The sequence below is a fragment of the Branchiostoma lanceolatum genome, chromosome 12, assembly GCF_035083965.1.
Source record: "Branchiostoma lanceolatum isolate klBraLanc5 chromosome 12, klBraLanc5.hap2, whole genome shotgun sequence".
NCBI lineage: Eukaryota > Metazoa > Chordata > Leptocardii > Amphioxiformes > Branchiostomatidae > Branchiostoma > Branchiostoma lanceolatum.
The window spans coordinates 15,188,232-15,206,394 of NC_089733.1; the positions used below are offsets into that span (position 1 = coordinate 15,188,232).

Genomic DNA, 18,163 nt, shown 5'->3' on the forward strand with positions numbered 1-18,163 from the left:
TTACCTTTGGTCTTGCAGCATTGTGTGCTTGCTTAACCTTTGCTTCCATTTGTTCGTGGCAAACTGACCATTGAACACCACGTACATGTATGTAACACACAAGTTACATGTCAGACATGCGCTCTCGCCATTTTCAGTTAGGACTTTGACGCCAGGACTTTGACGCCACATTGCCCGTTCCACAAGGGCTGCTTGTATGGTAACCTTTCTGATAACCTTTCAGATATGCTGTTGTACATGATGGCTGTGAAAAAGCTTAAAACCGTCGTCTTGCTATAAGTTTGGTCAGCTCAAATGTGGGTGATAACAGAGCAACATGAAACGTAGAGATGATGTATCAGCTTTTACTGACCTATGGCGTAAATCTTTATTCTCCAGAGAATTGAGGGAATGGTAAAAAGCAAACACCGCTGGGGGTATTAAAACATGTGACTTTCGGGTGTTTTGCACTCCTTCGGACAAACAAGACAGACTTCAGCAGACATCATGGCGGCCGCACCTGGCGGAAATGATGGCTTCGATTTCGACCGCTGGTGTCTACAAAATAAACTTCCCGAGAAAATAGTTGAGTGGCTTAAAAAGGAAGAGTTCATCACACCAGACTTGTTGGTGTATTTTGGTGAGAGGGACGAAAAGTCCCTACGGTCTACGGGTGTCGGAGCGGCCCACATACGGAAACTTGAAGCTGCCATTGAAGAACTGGCTTCATCAGTCTCCAATGTCGACCAACCATCGGAAACACTGTGAGTTAAAAATTTTGTATAGAACGATGTAGTTAGTGACTATGGTCTAGTCCAGCCAGACCAAACCAGACATTACGATATAAGTGCTTGTTAGATCTTTTCGGAGGCAGCTAAGAGGTTTCACAAAAGCTTCTTTTCATTTTTGACGGCTTATATGGGTCCAAAGGGTCTACAAAAATGTATGATCAAGTGGTCCACTTTGTGTCAAGAGGCTCTAAGATTAAGTGTTTACTTCTTTGTGCTCCATATCTTACATATTCAATAGCAAATGGTTTCTATATTGTGGAATAAGATATATTAGAATTAATATCATCACTAATTCCAAAGCATTTCCTGCGTACATTTTACATCTGCAGCGAGAATCACTGTTATGGGAGTTTTGACGTACTTAGCAAACGGTACTTTACGGGTGAAGAGGGAGAACGAGAGGGTAGCGTGCGTAGTCAAGTATTTCGTGGCCCTGCCTCTGGAACTAGAAGTCGTGATTTCGATTCCGGCTGTGTCTCTCACCCAACATGCACGCTATCGAAAAGAGTTGCAGACTCTCAGTCCTTAGAACGGGACTTAAACCGTGGTCCACTGTTCATTGTGCCTGTCATTAAGAGCTAGGAGAATTTTCCCGGTAAAATGAACCCGTAAATTTTGTACATAACATCTGTCTCGGTCACGACTAGTGCAAGATTAGCTTTTAAGTGAGCTATACTGGATCAATATAACTTTCACTTTCACATCGCAACCTGGTAGTAAACTGTTGCACATTGGTGCTTTACAAAGAGACCACTGCCATTGATCTGAAAGACTCTTAACTACAGCTTCCCCATATTTGTTTTCAGCACAACATATAGTCATGACACGTGCACGTGTCCATGGTCTTGTGCTGATACGTGGAGTACCGACTTACTACATTTACATTCAGTTTTCTATAATCCAGCGTAGAAGTTACCCGTTGCATGTGCTAATGGTATTTACGTTAAGGTTTGCCGTTTCACTACTATTAAGTGGAAAAAAATCTCATCCTTACTTTCTTTATGAGTTCGTGAATCTACATTTCTACATTTTAAGATGATTTAAGCTGTACTCCTCTGTCAATCGATCACAGCCCCTTTTGTGGATGATAATATTTCCTTTTAATTTTGTGCAACTTTATTGAGTGGGATAGGATGACCAATAGTGATTAATTGAAATCATTATTATGTGAAGAAAGGGAAAAAGGTAAGGAGTGAAAATTTGCACCAAACATGTAAGTACATCTGGTTAACGTAGAGATCTACTCGATTTAATCGACAGTGTGATTTTTCTATACATAGAATTTGTAAATGAGAGGCACACACTTCCTAGTGCGTGTGGTGATACTTGTTTGTTTCGCATAACCGGTAAACCGCCTTTAGGCATAACGCGCCATTTTTACAGTACGTACAAGCTGCGTAAGTCCGGATTGTAAAGCCTCGGTTACACATGACCGAACATCCCCCCCCCCCCGACCTTCCCCCGACTATGGTTAGGAGTGATGCGGGAGTGATTCGGTATTCGGCTCAGTCGGCTGGTGTTCGGTTGCGCCAGCCAAATGGTTTAAATCTTTTTAAACGTTCGGCTGTGGACGAGAGGTCTGGAATGAGTTTGCGGGGGGTGGGTTGGTGTTCGGCGCGGTCGGCCAGCGTTCGGCTGGTGTTCGGGAGTAGGTCAACAGTCAGCCGCCACGCCACGTCGAGAGTTCGAGGCAGTTTCATTTTCCTTCCGCGAGAGAAAGTAGTCCGTTCCATGACTCCGGGCGTCAACACCCCTTACAAGAAAGCTTGTCGCTGGAGTAAATGACCAGATATCTTCCTGTTTTCAACTTATTTACAATATTCCAGCCTTTTTTGTTACTCCTATAGATTTTTGAACCGATTGTTAACCGCTTTCCTGTCAGAAATACAACCCGAAATCAGGTGATTTTCGTGTAATTTCCCCTCTTGTTTTCAACCTGTTGTAGATTTCAAACCAACAGGAAATCTAGTGCGTAAGAATGAGCAAACTCTGTAGTTTCTGTCGGTATATGACTTATCATAGATTTCGAGGGCGAAATGCAGATGCCCCCAATCCGCGCGAAGACATGTCATAATTTTGATTCCAGAATAGAACGCGTCCGGTTTGACTTTTTAGTGATTATCTACTCTGGACATTTGCTTGCAACATGAAACTCAAATTGCTGTCTAGCATTATGTTCACGATGGTCTCCCCTTTAAGAATTCCGAGTTTGAAGCCAATTGAAGGTTTAAGAATCTGTAGGAGTAAACCTGGAATCTTAGAATTATAGATACTATGAAATGATGAACATACATAGTTGTAAACTCAAGCAAAGAGCTTTGTTGTAAGTAGACCCGACGCCGGGGTGTCATAGAACGTAAAACTGGCTCAAAACGGCCCGCGGTTCGCTGTTGAAAGCAGTCAAACATTTTGAGGCTAGATTGATATCACTTCGGAACGGTGTATTGGCCTGAAACCCGGAAATCTTAAGAGGGAGACCATCTTGAACATAATGCTAGACAACAATTTGAGTTTTATGTTGCAAGTAAATGTCCAGACTAGATGATCACTAGAAAGTCAAATCGGGCGCGTTCTATTCTGGAATCAAAATTATGACATGGCTTTGCGCGGATTGGGGGCATCTGCATTTCGCCCTCGAAATCTATGATGAGTTATGTACCAACAGAAACTTAAAAGTTTGCTCTTTCTTACGCATTAGATTTCCTGTTGGTTTGAAATCTTCGACAGGTTGAGAACAAGAGGGGAAATTACACGAAAATCACCTGAGTTCGGGTCTTATTTTTGACAGGAAAGCGATAAACTATCGGTTCAAAAATCTATAGGAGTAAAAATATGAGGTTGAAATACTGTATTGTCCAGCTACAAGCTTTCTTGTAAAGGGTGTTGACGCCCGGAGTCATGGAACGGACAACTTTCTCTCGCGGAAGGAAAATGAAACTGCCTCGAACTCTTAACGTGGCGTGGCGGCTGGGTTAGGGATTAGTCAGAAGAGATTCGGCAGTCTGCGGCTAGAGGTCGAAATCGTTGGGAGTAGGTTAGAAAGCATTCGGGGCTCAGTCGGGAGTAAATCATTTACCGGTCAGGAGATGGTTTGGACATGTTCGGCGCCAAAAATAGGCATGGCTTAAAACTTGTCAGACTGCTCCCGAACTACCGCCAGCCTGGGTCGGCTATTGTTCGGGAGCCATGTAGCCTGGAATCCAAACCTATTATAGCTCCCGAGTCTCCTCTCCGCAAATACTATTTGCAGAGAGGAGACTCGGTACCTATAATAGGTTTGGATTCCAGGCTACATGGCTCCCGAACAATAGCCGACCCAGGCTGGCGGTATGTTCGACTATGTTTAACCGGGGTTTGATCTACTCACACCTAGATGACCCCCACTCTTGTTGATAATTGGGTAAGGCTCAATGTGCTTCATGTGTGACTTTCCTCAAACAATCCGAGAGGACGTCTCTAACCGAAGCTTTAGGTAGCCATCTTCACCTGAGTCGGGTAAATAGGTCAAAAGTGCGTTTCCCAACAGAACACTATTGGGGCCTGTCAGGGATCCGAACCCAGAACCTGTCGATTCTAGGTCAACAACCCTAACCACAAGACCACCTTCCCACAAGATCACCTTACTGTGAGCGCACTACTTAAGAACCCTTAAGGTCTCTGCTATAAATTTAATGCCTCCTGCCTAGGGGGCCCCTCCAGCGCCGTATTCAATCATTCATCGATATGTATTTAACAACGGACGTGTGGGATTGTTTGCTTACCAAAGCTGCCTGCTACCCTTATCAGTAGTATAACCCTTGGCCTCACGCGTAACTAACTACGTTGCCAACGTGCCCAAGGACTGGGGCCGTCGCCCCTCCGCTTTGTGATCATGCGCTAATCTCCAAGTCGATCTTTCGGTTGGCGAAACATTATCCATGGGCCGAAACGGTATCCATTTGCCAACATAGCCACCACTTACAAATTAAAGTAGATCTGTGCGGGATTGATGACGGATTGCCATGCTGTAATTACTTGTAATTGTGTACATCTTTACCTAAGCTACCTGCATGTCTAAAATGATGAAATCCGTCATTCCTCTCTTCAGTTATCCTCTTTGTAATATTTTGACAAAACGCCCTTGAAGTTCCAAAATTAATTGTTAGGAGGCTCAAACCTTCCTCACTTTGTTCTGATGTCAAAAGCTATCTGCCACCCGAATGTCAAGACCATATCATGTCTGGGGCAAGAGCACATTGAAAAAATTGCTATGATAGAATTTTATCATTAATCATGCGAATGACCTCCTATTTGGCATGGTATGTATTTCATTTTGTACATCTTTGCCTAAGCTACACACTGTACTTCTGCATCTGTATCTATATAGCCGGTACAGCCGCCATTAGGCGTAACACACCAGCTTCGCAGGCACTTACATACCAAAAATCATGAAAATCCATTATTCCCTTCTTGATTTATCCTCTTCGAATTTTTTTTTACAAAAAAACACCCCTGCAATTCCAGAACTAGCCGCTAGGGGCCCAAACTTATGTCACTTCTTTCCGAGCACTGGATTTACCTACCACCCCAAAAATCGTGACAATAGCATGTCCAGAAACCGGAGGTTACACTGCTGAACTTAGGAAAGCCGATAGGGGACCCAAAATCTTATCATTTCCAGTTTTTGTCACACCCTACCATCACACTAAATCTGAAACCAATTCATCAAGCTGTTCTTGAGTAATCTTGTTGACCAACAGAAACACAAACACACAAATCCTACTGAAAATATAACCTCCATGACATTTCATAGAGGTACTAAAGACGACGTCTATTTGTTGGTCTGCGAACAGGGAAAGCAAGAACACTCTTGCCGACGAGGCCAGAGGAAGTATTCCGGCTACGGTGGTGGAAGCAGGTAGTAAGCAAGGAGACAAAGAGACAGACAATGGTGAGTTGAAGGATAAAAAGGATAACTTTCAGAATTATCAGTATCTTATGGACATTTTTAAACGTCTGCTTATTATCATCATCTTTATTCGTGATCAGAAATAACAAGCATATTGCTAATACACACGTTTAGTAAACTTTCCACCAATGTTTTGCATACTGCCAAAGACATCTACGTCGTGCTCTACGACCATGAACAGCAAGAGCCAGGAACGATCCATCTACAAAAGGGAGAGCAAGTGAAGATCCTGGATTTCGGGTGAGAATAACTTCGTCATTTGAAAGTTAACTTTAGAGTTTCTTATAATTGTATTTTGAATGGAATGAATATGATATTTTGATTCGGATTTCATTTGCATAGTTATTGAATGAGGAAATATGTCGTATGTATTATCGTCGTATATATATAGATAGATAGATAGATAGATAGATTTAGATAGATAGATAGATAGATAGATAGATAGATAGATAGATAGATAGATAGATAGATAGATAGATAGATAGATGGATAGATGGGTGGATAGATAGATAGATGGGGATAATGTGGGGATAATGTGAAAACTTTGGGAAATGTGATCCGTGACTATATCAAACATTCACCCTGGGTACTACACCATTTATATCTGCCCTTTTGGTGTCTTCATATATAGAGATGGTCACTGGTACTGGGCTCAGTCGCTGGACAACCAGGACGAAGGATGGGTTCTCCCCAGCTACGTGGAGCCTCAGAGAGACCCGGTGACACACGAGTAAACATTGAATCATTTTTTATCTTAATACTTTGATAATGGCAGCTTTGAAGTTTTTGAGTGATTATTTCGAGGGCCGACAGAATGGACATGAATTGCGCACTCGGGTACAATAAGAATGTACATGTAGCTGCGTTCTTCTAGTAATGAGATATTTGGTACGAATTGCATTTTCCCTTTCTTAGTTAAGTACAAATGTAGTCAGGGTTATTTTAAAGTTAATTTCATAGTAAAGGACCCATGTACTTTGATGATGGCTGCTTCTTCGTTTACTTACTCTTAAATGACTGCAGATTTTGCTTGTGGTATATGCAACATGGAGGAGTCCCGATTTGAGAGCTGCCTCGCAACAGTGCGCGTTAGTGCCTTTAACTCCGGGGGAGACATCCGCCTGAACAGTGCAGCGTTTGTAGCGTCTTATATAAGTGTACTCATTCCACTGTTATAAATGTATACAGTATTTGTCATATCACCTATCAAAATGATCAAAGAATGGCTATTTTGATACAGTTGGGAGGTCCCAAGGCATTGCCAACAGTCGGTATCACTAAAGGTCTCTACTTGCCTAATCCATATGTCCGAGGGCTATCGGAAAAAAATGCGACGGATCTTCCAAAACTTTAACATTGCCACAAAATTGGCGCAAACTGTAAACCTCAATCAACGCTCAGGCAAAACTTGTACATTCAAAGGACCGACCTTGCATAGATATCAACTTAAGGCCCATGTCATTTGCAGACTTAAGTGTGATGAACCAAGATACAACAACATGTACATCGGAGAGACAATTCAGCCAATAGAATAAAAGTACAAACAACACTACAGACCTAGCACTAACGGCTTCTCCTCTGCCATTTTCCACCAGCTATAGCTGCAACAAAACTAGGGAAACTCTTTCACTATTTAATCCACGGATATACTAGACCGCGAACGTCGCTTGTTTGAACGGAGGGTCAGAGAAGCAATCTATGAAAGAATGCACAATCACACCCTCAACAGGAAAGGTGGCCTACGCGTCAAACTTTCAGGCGAGATAACTATAGCTCCTGTAGTCAAATAACAGGAGCAAATTGACTCATTAGCATCAACTTTGTCCAATTTGTCAAGGATGTCTCCTTTTGGATGCCGTTCAACCAATTCTTTAACTACCCAGGCACTATTGCACTGTAACCTGATCTTCTTGCTCATGATGGTCACTGGTACCTTTGTTTAAGGAAACACCGTGTAGGCAGGAATTTTTTAGTAATTTGGTGGCATCAATAAACAAGTGGTCACCAGTGAGAAGAATGTAATTAATTGTATTTTGAACACGTGACCGTTCTTTATTCTAGGAACAGCTCTCATCCTACTGGGGTGACCAAAGGTCGTGTAGGACAGGCCATACGGCAGTATGAAGCAAGCGTTGAGGGGCAGAAATTCAAACCAAACACCCCAAGCAAATCTGTGCCTTTACAAAAGCCAACCATCACTCAAGATGCTGACCAAGAGCCTCCTCCCGCTCTATCTCCCAAGCTCTATACGTCAGTATCGAGAAAAGAGCCTTTGAGTAAGAAATACGAACCACCCTTCACTTCGTCTACCACCGGTTTTCCCACCGTTTATAATATCAATATCGAGTATCATGATGACAATTCAGTGCAGGTTTCATGGGATAAGTCACTGGAAGCGGTTGAAGGATACAAGCTCGAAATTACGACGTCACAAGATCCAAGTGTCGTAATTGAAAGACAAATATTGTCCCCAGAAAAGACATCAGCAACTTGTAGTTCCCTGCAGCCATCCACAAGATACACTATCAAACTGATGACCCTGTCAGGCACCAAGGAGAGTGAGCCCCTCATTAAGACCATCTGTACAAGCGAGAGGCGCACAAACTCGATCGCAAACTCAAGAGCAAGTAACAGATCTCTCGGGAACAAAACGGATTCGTCAACCCTAGATTTCCTGACCACTGGCCCATTATATCAGCAGTTGCAAAGCAACCAGGCGCCAACAATCGGCACGGATATGCAAACCCCTAAAGTCTTCTGGACCTCTAATCTCGGACAAACTTGGTCAGACTTGGTTAAAAGTAGCGTCCGATACGACATGTCCCCAAAGCAGCAACAACTTCAAGAGGCTCTTTTTGAAGTACTGAAGACGGAAGGTTCATTCGTGCACAGTATGACCATCTTGGTGGACCATTTTATGTCTGATAAGGACTTGAAGAAATCAATCAAGCCGATTGAATACAAGGATCTCTTTTCGAATGCAACTGAAGTGCTTAAAGCCAGTCAGCGGTTCCTAAGTGACTTGAAAGCAAGCCAACAGGAGAATGCGATCATCACCGACGTTTGTGACATCATCAAAACTCACGCCAAGAAGAACATGTTGTTCCCATACAAGTACTACTGCAAGAAGCTGCCTCTTCAGATGAACACCTTGAAAACCCTTACCGATGGAACGCAGAGCCAAGAACTGAATCAGAATTTCTGTGATGCCCTGAAGGAACTGGAGCTCGATGAAAGATGTGGGAAACTGCCTTTCAGCTCGTTTCTTCTGCTGCCGATGCAGCGCATCACGCGTTTTCCCCTCCTCGTGGAACGTATCATGAACCTAAGAGAGCAAGGCACAGAGCTCTTCAGCACGGCAGTGGACGCACTCGCGGATGTGAGGGACGTCTCCAAGCAATGTGACCAAGCTACACGTAAAGAGCAACAGATGATGGAGTTGGAAGACCTCGTGAACAAGCTACGTTATGACAGGGTAAAACTAAACTTCCCTCTCTTGAGTAGAGATCGGTCGGTTGTCAAACAGGGTGAGCTAACTTTAGTTCCGAAAAAAGGAACAACGGAGAAGTATCATGTTGTTCTTCTGACAGACTACCTGCTGGTGACAAAGAAGGAGGACGACAAGAAAGTGGGCAGCGTCCTAAGTCTAAGGAACTTCTGCAAGCGTAATCGAGTTGACGTCCATGAGATAGACAGCATCTACGAAGGTTGCGAAGATCAGTCAGTTGCCAAGAAGGAGCAAAAGATGCAAAATGTTTTCAGGAACTTGTTTCGGCCCAAGCTAGTCGAAGAGAACTTCAAGTTCAGAATGACTCTCCTCGAGGATTGGCAAGGGATGAAAGAAGAGATGGTGTTTGCGGCCAAGACTCCAAGTCAGCTCACACGTTGGGTTGAGGCATTCTACCACAGCGAAAAGAAACAGGAGGGTTGGAAAACCTACGGGAAGGAGAACTGTCCCATCGCTAGGGTCATCCTCCGCAGGGATCCAGAGGGGCCTGATGAGCTGGCGCTTGAAGAAGGAGACACCCTCTTTGTCCTACGCAAGAAGCCGGACGATTTGTGGTTCGGAGAGACCATGCACGACGAGCGACAAGGATGGTTTCCGGCTACAGTGGTGGAGGAAGTGGAGAGCGATCACTTAAAGGGCAAACAACTGATGACAGAGCATGTCACGCTTCGAAAGAAGAAAGACGACAAGAGTGGCGTCCGTGAGTTTTAGTACTAAGTAATTTGTGCCATCCACAGACCAAAATATATATTCTACATATAAAATTATGTTTTTAGGAGTAAAGGTATATCATATATGCTTTGGACATGAGACGAGACTTCATTCACATTATTGGCATACACCACTTTAAAATTATCATGTTTTGCTATCAAAAATACATATTTTGGGTTAATATGTCACTGTATCGAAGTCATGTGACCTAAAATGTGGCATAGGGGCGTCTCGGGCACAGGTGAATGTGCTTTTTTTTCATATGGGGGGGTGTCACTCGTTCAAAATGATTTTTTAAGGATTTGGGGCTATTTTTGCACAAAAATGTACTATGTATTGGGTTCTTGCGTTATCCAGCTATATGAGTTCACATTTGGTATCTGGGGGTAGCTTTTTTCACTAGCAATGGGTAATTGTGATGAGTCAGATTTGCGCATGGGTTGTTTTGGAAGAGTCCGTTTTCGTGGGGTCAAGTTTGGATAATTCCATTTCTGAGTGGGTTGATCTTAAAAGGTCTATTTTGGGGCTGAAGTCTGGAAAGGTCCATCTTAGCACTTTCTAGTTTAATTTCACATCTGTGTGTCTATGTATCTTGTTTATTTCTGTAAAACTATATTCATCTTGCTTATGTTGTTGCGTAATATGAGTCTTCTTTACTGTTTACTTGCGTCCACCTATTAAGTGTAAACGTAGACTTGAATAAGTTTGAACAGCAATATCACATTGGTTTCTTGTTTTTAATATTTACAGACAGAAACGCATTCTTGGCACTCTACGACTATGAACCCCAAAACCCAGATGAGATTCGCTTGAAAAAAGGCCAACGATTGACGATTCTTGATGACAGGTAAACATGTCATCCTTATTCTTAAGTGCTTAGAGCTTTGATATAGCTGCACTAACCTCGTCAACTGTCAGGTTCCCTGGTAGCGTTCTATAATCTAATAATTAGGTTAGTAGTCTAGACTCTGTGCCACAAATACCGGTGTAGAGATTCCAATGTTGTGACCCATGAATGTACAGTACTTGGGGGAGGGGTCGGACGTAGGGCGGACTGCAGATTTACAGGAATACAATTTATTTACATTATCATGAACTGATAGTAATAACCTATTATTGACCACACAGTGGCGATTGGTTCAAGGCTCGGACATTGGACAAAGACTTGCCTGTGGGACTGGTTCCCCACAACTACATAACGCCTCTGGACGACCTCCAAACACACGAGTAAGTATTCCCGTGTACTTTCATGGAATCCATATAAACACATTTCTTATACATTAAACATTATTATGACTGTTCATGGGGTATGTTAAGGACAAAGTAAATACATTTCAGTTTGGGGCAAAGTTTCGAATTCAAAATGGGCAACTACACCTTCAATATGACATATGTATATTGTTGATATGATAACTGACATAACAAATCTATACGTACACTTTTGTCTAATGAGCAGTGGTAATTGAAAGAATTATTAAAACTCTATAAAATTACATTTTTTCAGAGCATCGTCCATTATCTAAAGATACCATTTCAATTTCATTGAATCCATGCCATGCCATTGGTTAACATTCACTCTCTTCTGCAAGATGGTTCGTAGGGTCCCTTGAGCGAAGAGAGGCAGAAGAGCGCCTTATCTTTGCATCCAACCCAATCGGTACTTTCTTGGTAAGAAGTAAGCACCCAGACGGAACAGGTGAGGCTTATACAACAACAGTCTACAGTTTCGATGAAGGATTTTTGTAGTAGGTTTGAGCATCAGCGGGCGTAATACCATCAACAAATATAGCCGTGGTCACAAACGTCGTAGGTCATATCACAGCTAAGTGAATCGTAGGATAATCGCAAGTATAATCTTTCATGGCCGAGCGTCGCGCGACGAAGATTACAGCTGTAAGAGATGTTGACCATGTTCATCGTCTTCATGGACAATAGCTCTCAGCACCCAGCAAATAAACTAATTAGGGCTATACAGCATGAAGATGACTCGGAAAATCATACGACGCCGGAAATAAATCAACATCGCACGACGTTCGGCATGAGCTTATTTTACTTGTGATCTACTTGCGATTATCCTGCGATTGACTTCTCCATTAACCTCGAAATATCCCTTGATCCAATCGGAAGTTCGTGACCGGGTCTTAATAAATCAGTGATGGTATTCATGACATCTCTTTTATGAACTCTCTATGCAGCAGGATTCGTTTTAGGATTTCTTATTTATTGTGACTGTTTGTGTTGGAACTATATATATATACATGGTGCAGGTTTACATGCATGTAGAAAGTGTTGCCAAAGCATTGCATTTCGCCATAAAATATTGTATGCTTTCCTCAGAAACGCACGCTTACACTATATCAGTGTTGCGCAGTACGACTGGCCACAACAAAGTGAACCACTTCAAGGTAAATAAAACCAGTGAAGGAACATTTACCGTGACTGATCATGATGAAGAGTTTGACAGTCTGCCGGAACTAGTGGATGACCTTGTCGGTGCGTAGATGCAATCGTACTTTCAATAGTTATCTAATTATACATTTTTAAACTTAAATCCTAAAGAAACTTTAAGCTAAGGGTAATTGAACTCTGAATCTGTCGCTATTTATTTGTGTACTCTATCTGTGCAGTGCTGTTTTATGAGTTACTGTTGTTTGGGCGGACCTTCATGGCATAACTTCCGGGTTTTGTATCTTTAGTCGTGAACCATTTTTTTTTGTTTTTTTGTTGTTTTTGTTTTTGGTAGCAGAAAGCTTTTGATTTCATAAAAAAAAATGTTATAGGTTACCGCCTTTGCCAACCTGTTCTGGAACTGAAGGGGCGTTCGTGTTAAAAGCTTTCAAAGAGTATAAACTAAGAGTGGAATTACGGATTCCCATGATTTGGGACACGTGGGTAACTTAGACAAAGATTTGCATAATGACATGAAAATCATGAAAAATCGGACTAACTTTGCATGTTTAATGCGGAAATCCTATCTTACAAGTGTTTTCCATGTATCCATTGTGTCCGACAAGTTATGATGTTGAGTTTTGTGCGGTATACTGTACAATTAACTTTCCACGTTCCACGACCCCATACCTTCGCCAAATGATGTTAACTTTCACGAATGATGTATTACAAAGGTTTCACTTTGATTATACAAACAAGGTTATGTATGTTATTGTATGAGTTGATGATCCTTTGCCTTTGTTTCATGTGTTTGCTTTTGGGTGGGTAAGTTTCTGTGAATAGCATAACGGAACAAAATGTAAATCTTCATATATTTGATATGTTTCTGTGTGTTGGCAAAACGAAGAACAGAATCGATTACGCACAGTGTACATTGTAACTTCGATTATGCACAGTGTAACTTCCTGTTATTAAATCTTTCGAAACCTTGCTATAATCAGAATTTTTCCACATATATATTTGTTACTTTCTTATGGTTTGCCGTTCTACTTCGATTGAATAGATGAATCAACATCAAGTCAGTAAATTAGGCGTGTTCTATGATTGGATATTTTACAACACCAATTATCTATGGACATCTTTCACAAAATATTGATGCATGTTTCAGAGAATGGTAAAATCGGCGACTGTATAATGACAACTCCGTGTCCGGCAGAGAAGTCCGAGCGTCCAGAGTCTCATTACGAAAAGTGGGAAATTTCACGAGACAACATCATACTTGGGAAGACTATTGGGCAAGGCCATTTCGGAGACGTGCGTGAAGGTCGGTTTAATCTGTGTTAACCCCATGAGATATGCTTTTTGACAGACTGTATCATCTGTAATAGAAGCTAATAATTTGGAATGTTGAGAAACAACTACATTATACGTATTATCAGTCTTGAATAGATCTAAGGTTAACGACCAAACCATTCATACAATTAAAGTTGTAATTGGATTGGCAAGGGTATGAATGATTTTGTTGGTCACACAAAATATTCTGAAATATTGTTCGCTTCGTTGGATGGAGGTATCTATGCTTTTGTTGCTTAAAGATTTGATTATACATTACGTATTGTAAAGGGACCCTTTCGACATTTCCATCCCGTAGGACTTTGGAAGGAAGAAGTAAAGGTTGCAGTGAAGAGTGCCAAGAAGGGAGCAATGCCTGACGACCTGTTTCTCCAGGAGGCTAACACTATGACAAAACTACATCACGCCAACATTGTCCAGGTACTTGCACTTAAAATACTAGTAAAAATGATTTGAAACTAACTTATAGATGATAGATATATTTTAAAACCCTTTTCATACGTATAATTGTGAGCAACAAGGAAAACAATGAAGAAATTGCTCATCATATCAAGATTCCATGCTCTGCTACTTCTCTAAGATATTAGCATGAAAGTTCATCTGTCTTGGTAAACTTTACATGACAGACACATAACAGAAAAAAAATGGGTAAATACAAATTTCTGTTGGTCATGTAAAGTTTAGTCCTCATTTGCAATCGAGTTAAGGTACTTATATTGGGATCTGATAAAACCCATGATGTCACGTATGCTTTTCTGTGACTTTGAGCCTAACATAAATGGCAATACTCTAAAAGTCAAGTAGCCCAGTATTTTTTGTAAGGTCCATTAAGTTTTTTTACATGACATGTTAAAGCTTGTGATGGATAGAATTAGATTGGATTTGTTCACCCGAATATATATTTATGGGCTCCGTGCTTATGGTCATCATTTGAAAACCAATTCGGCTAAACATTGTAGAAACTTGTCAATGTGCACTAATTATGTACGCAAATTCTAATACTCGTTAATTTGCTAATATGAGAGTGGAATGGCATCTAAGTTACATGGATGCGGTTTTGTTTCTTTTATGTATGCATGGTAGTAAAAAGTCTATAATCAATGCAGGATATGCTCTTATATGACTTAGGTACTCTTATACATTAAAACATTCAAAATGTTCCAAAGGCACGTTGCATATTGTTCCTGCATTTTGATATTAAAAGTATTGTGCCAAAAGTTGTTCTGATGACCTGTAACTTAGTAAAGTACACACATTCACACAATATGAAAAATTGCAGGATAGTCCGATGTTGTTTTCGCGATTCGCCCGCAATTATTTTTGCACAACAATTTCCGTAGTCCATTTTTAACAAACTATTATATTGCCATTAATCTTGCAAGGATCTCCTGAAAAGACGCCTAGCTAAACATGCTGGCAAACCGCTTTTCTATGTGAAGGAAAAGAAAAAATGGAACTCGTTGGTGGAGACATATTGATACTACTGGCAAAAATAATTCTCTTGGGGACGTTTTGATGATTGTAATATATTATGATAGAAAGGGTATCTTATCAATTATCTTATAAACTTTGCAATATTGGAAAGTGTCTATCACAATTTGTTCTCTCACACATTCAGCTTCTCGGCGTCTGTACAAAGGAGGACCCAATCTACATCATCACCGAGTTCGTGTGTAACGGCAGCCTAGAAGGTTATTTGAAGGGAGAACATGGGAAACGTCTGAGTCTGGTTCATCAGATTGACATGGCTACCCAGGTAATTGGTTATTCAATCAAAATTTGGCAGTTAGCTGACTGGTAAGATCGGTATGGATACCAGCCGTCAGAACTTACGCATTTAATATGGCCCCTGGACTTTCTTTGTATTGTATGTCACGTCCCTGTAGATATTCTTAAACTTGGATTCAGCAGCGGGTTCTAATGCAAATTCAAAATAACACTAAATCAAGTACGTATACGCATTTCCACATGAAATACAGGTTGCGGCTGGTATGGAGTATTTAGAAAGCAACAGCGTTATTCACAGAGACTTGCGGGCAGCAAACGTCCTTGTGGGAAATCGAAATCTGTGCAAGGTGGCGGACTTCGGGATGGCGAGGCTACGTGTGGAGAGCATCTATGTATCAAAAAGAAGTAAGTCGGAATATAACGTGTTTTGTGTTTCCATTTGTAATTTAGTGTGTTTTTGTATTAAGGCAAGCCTTGTTCATGTTTCGTTGAAAAGCTGATAATGCATTGTAACTTTAAGCTAACTGCCGATCACATCTGAAAGCTTTAATCTTTTATAGATGTGATGCCGTTTCGCTGGACGGCGATTGAAGCTATCGACCAAAAGGAGTTCACGTCACAGTCTGATGTCTGGTCCTTCGGTATCCTGATGACAGAGATCCTCACTAAGGGGCGGATGCCGTATGCAGGTAAGACTCTTAAATTTTTGTTCAAGGTTTTGAGTGTAATGCTTTATCACAGTACCCACCCAACATAAGGTACCGTATGTTCTTGCAAACAATAAAATTAAGCCAAGGCCGTAAACCGGCCATCCCCGAGCGGGCTAATCTGTCTGGGCGGGCGGGCACCACTCCCAGCGCCGTAGAGATACCGGGGAGCTCCCGATGGTATGGTTTCCAGTCTAGAGGTACCATTGACCGAACTCATGTTTCTGTTTCTGTTTTGACATTTTTGGGTTTCACATGCACAGATATTAAAGACAATGACGGCGTGATAGCCCAGGTTCGCCATGGGTACCGCATGCCTCCGGAGGACGACTGGCCCGAACCCCTGTATGAGATCATGCAGCGCTGCTGGCTCAAGGAACCAAACGAGCGACCAACGTTCATAGATCTCAATCGTATTTTGACGAACTACTTCAGCAATGACAAAGAATACTATTGATGTTGTAGACTAGCACATAGGAGACCCAGAAGCTATACTTGGAAAGTGTAAGCTTGGCAGAGTCTCTATTCAAAAGGCTAAAAGCCCATTTGATAAGTATAGGGGCGATTTCTTAAAGCTTTGCGAAGATACTGTCTTGATTACCGCACGCTCTTGTACTCTATTTGCAATGGTCTTCTTACAGTAATTCAGATCTAGATATTGTGTGGCTTTATTTCACTTCCGTACTTGATCAGATTACTTCCTTAATGTTAAAGAAGTTCATCTTTAAAGCCAAATAGTGATAATAAAATATTGCTAAAACCAATCGAGAAAGTGTCATTGTTGCCTTTACTGAAAATTGCAATAAACGTAAGCACAACAGAAATATTGATACAGTATTTGATAAAAAGGGACGCATGTTTTCAAATTTACAGTTCAATTGTTTATCCAAAGCACTAAGATAATCCTATCACTGTTACCAAGAAGTGATATATTGACAACAAGTTGTATTTTCATTACATCGATGAAAACTCTTTACGCCCTCTTCAGTAAGAAATCAAACTCCAGGAGATGGTAATCCTTCAGTGTAGAGTAAACTTTCCGATGTATGTGATAGTGTAGTTTCCATATCAGCTTATGGTGCAAAGGTATTGGTCTAGATTGAAGTTGGTAGATACAAACGGACAATGTAACAATGAAATATATACAAAACAAGCACACTTTGTGTTATATGTTAAAATTCTCACTGTACACAAACATACGCAATTCTCAATTCTAAGTGTCCAACAATCAGACCAGAAATATGCACATTTAATAAAAGACGAAATGTTTACGTGTGTTATGTCATCTAAAAACTGTATGATGTACGTAATTTTAAAAACTGGTAAATTGGTAAATCTGTTGACACATGTTTTAAGAGGAGGGAAGAGTTATATATATTTAGATGGAATATAGTTACCTTTTTTTCCTATATGTTAGTTATCTAGCTTATCAGTGAATTTAACCAGTTTGGGCATGTATATACAATTAAAGTCATTGTCATTATGAGTTGATTAAATAGCTTTGTTGCTAGGTCGCTTGGCCTATGAGTGAGGAATAAAATGAAAAAAAACTACAGCTATGTTTCTGTGTTCTGTTTTTTTCTTCAAAACTGTCTAAAACATGTACTCAGCACACTGTTAACAACGTGACCAGTAACTTAATTCTCCTGAGATTTCGCCCCGAAAGATTTAGCATGAATTATATTAGTTGATCATCTTCTTTACCCAAATAACACAAGTTGTTTAAAGTATGAAAGTCTTATCTTAGCAAAGAAGGTTTTTGAAGTATTTTCTCGTGAATTATGTAACTGTAGCCCTCATTTGCATGCTTTATGTCTGGTTACGTCCACATTCACTTTTCAGCTTCCAAATGCTGCAGGAATGAAATTCCCATAATCAACCAACGGAATCAAAGTATCTTCGCATCAATTTCTTCAGTAGCCCTAGAGTTCTGCAATCTCATACATTCGCCAAATAAAGTTAAACCTCAAAACGCACGTATTCTACAGGGTTCTCATTGATTATGCAGATTAGGTTCTCATTTCCATAAATGATATCAGGTAATGATGTT

At 40.9% G+C, this 18,163-nt stretch overlaps 1 protein-coding gene across 1 annotated transcript; it reads left to right on the forward strand.

Moving 5' to 3' along the window:
• The first annotated feature begins 478 nt into the window (after positions 1-478).
• Positions 479-16,925, forward strand: LOC136446341 (uncharacterized). Its single transcript, XM_066444688.1, has 15 exons — positions 479-743; positions 5,603-5,700; positions 5,868-5,958; positions 6,350-6,448; positions 7,780-9,926; positions 10,688-10,784; positions 11,066-11,164; positions 11,527-11,633; positions 12,275-12,430; positions 13,494-13,649; positions 13,977-14,098; positions 15,297-15,434; positions 15,658-15,811; positions 15,967-16,095; positions 16,377-16,925. The coding sequence occupies exons 1-15, from the start codon at positions 487-489 to the stop codon at positions 16,568-16,570; spliced, it is 4,044 nt and encodes a 1,347-aa protein (XP_066300785.1). The 5' UTR covers positions 479-486; the 3' UTR covers positions 16,571-16,925.
• Positions 16,926-18,163: the final 1,238 nt, after the last annotated feature.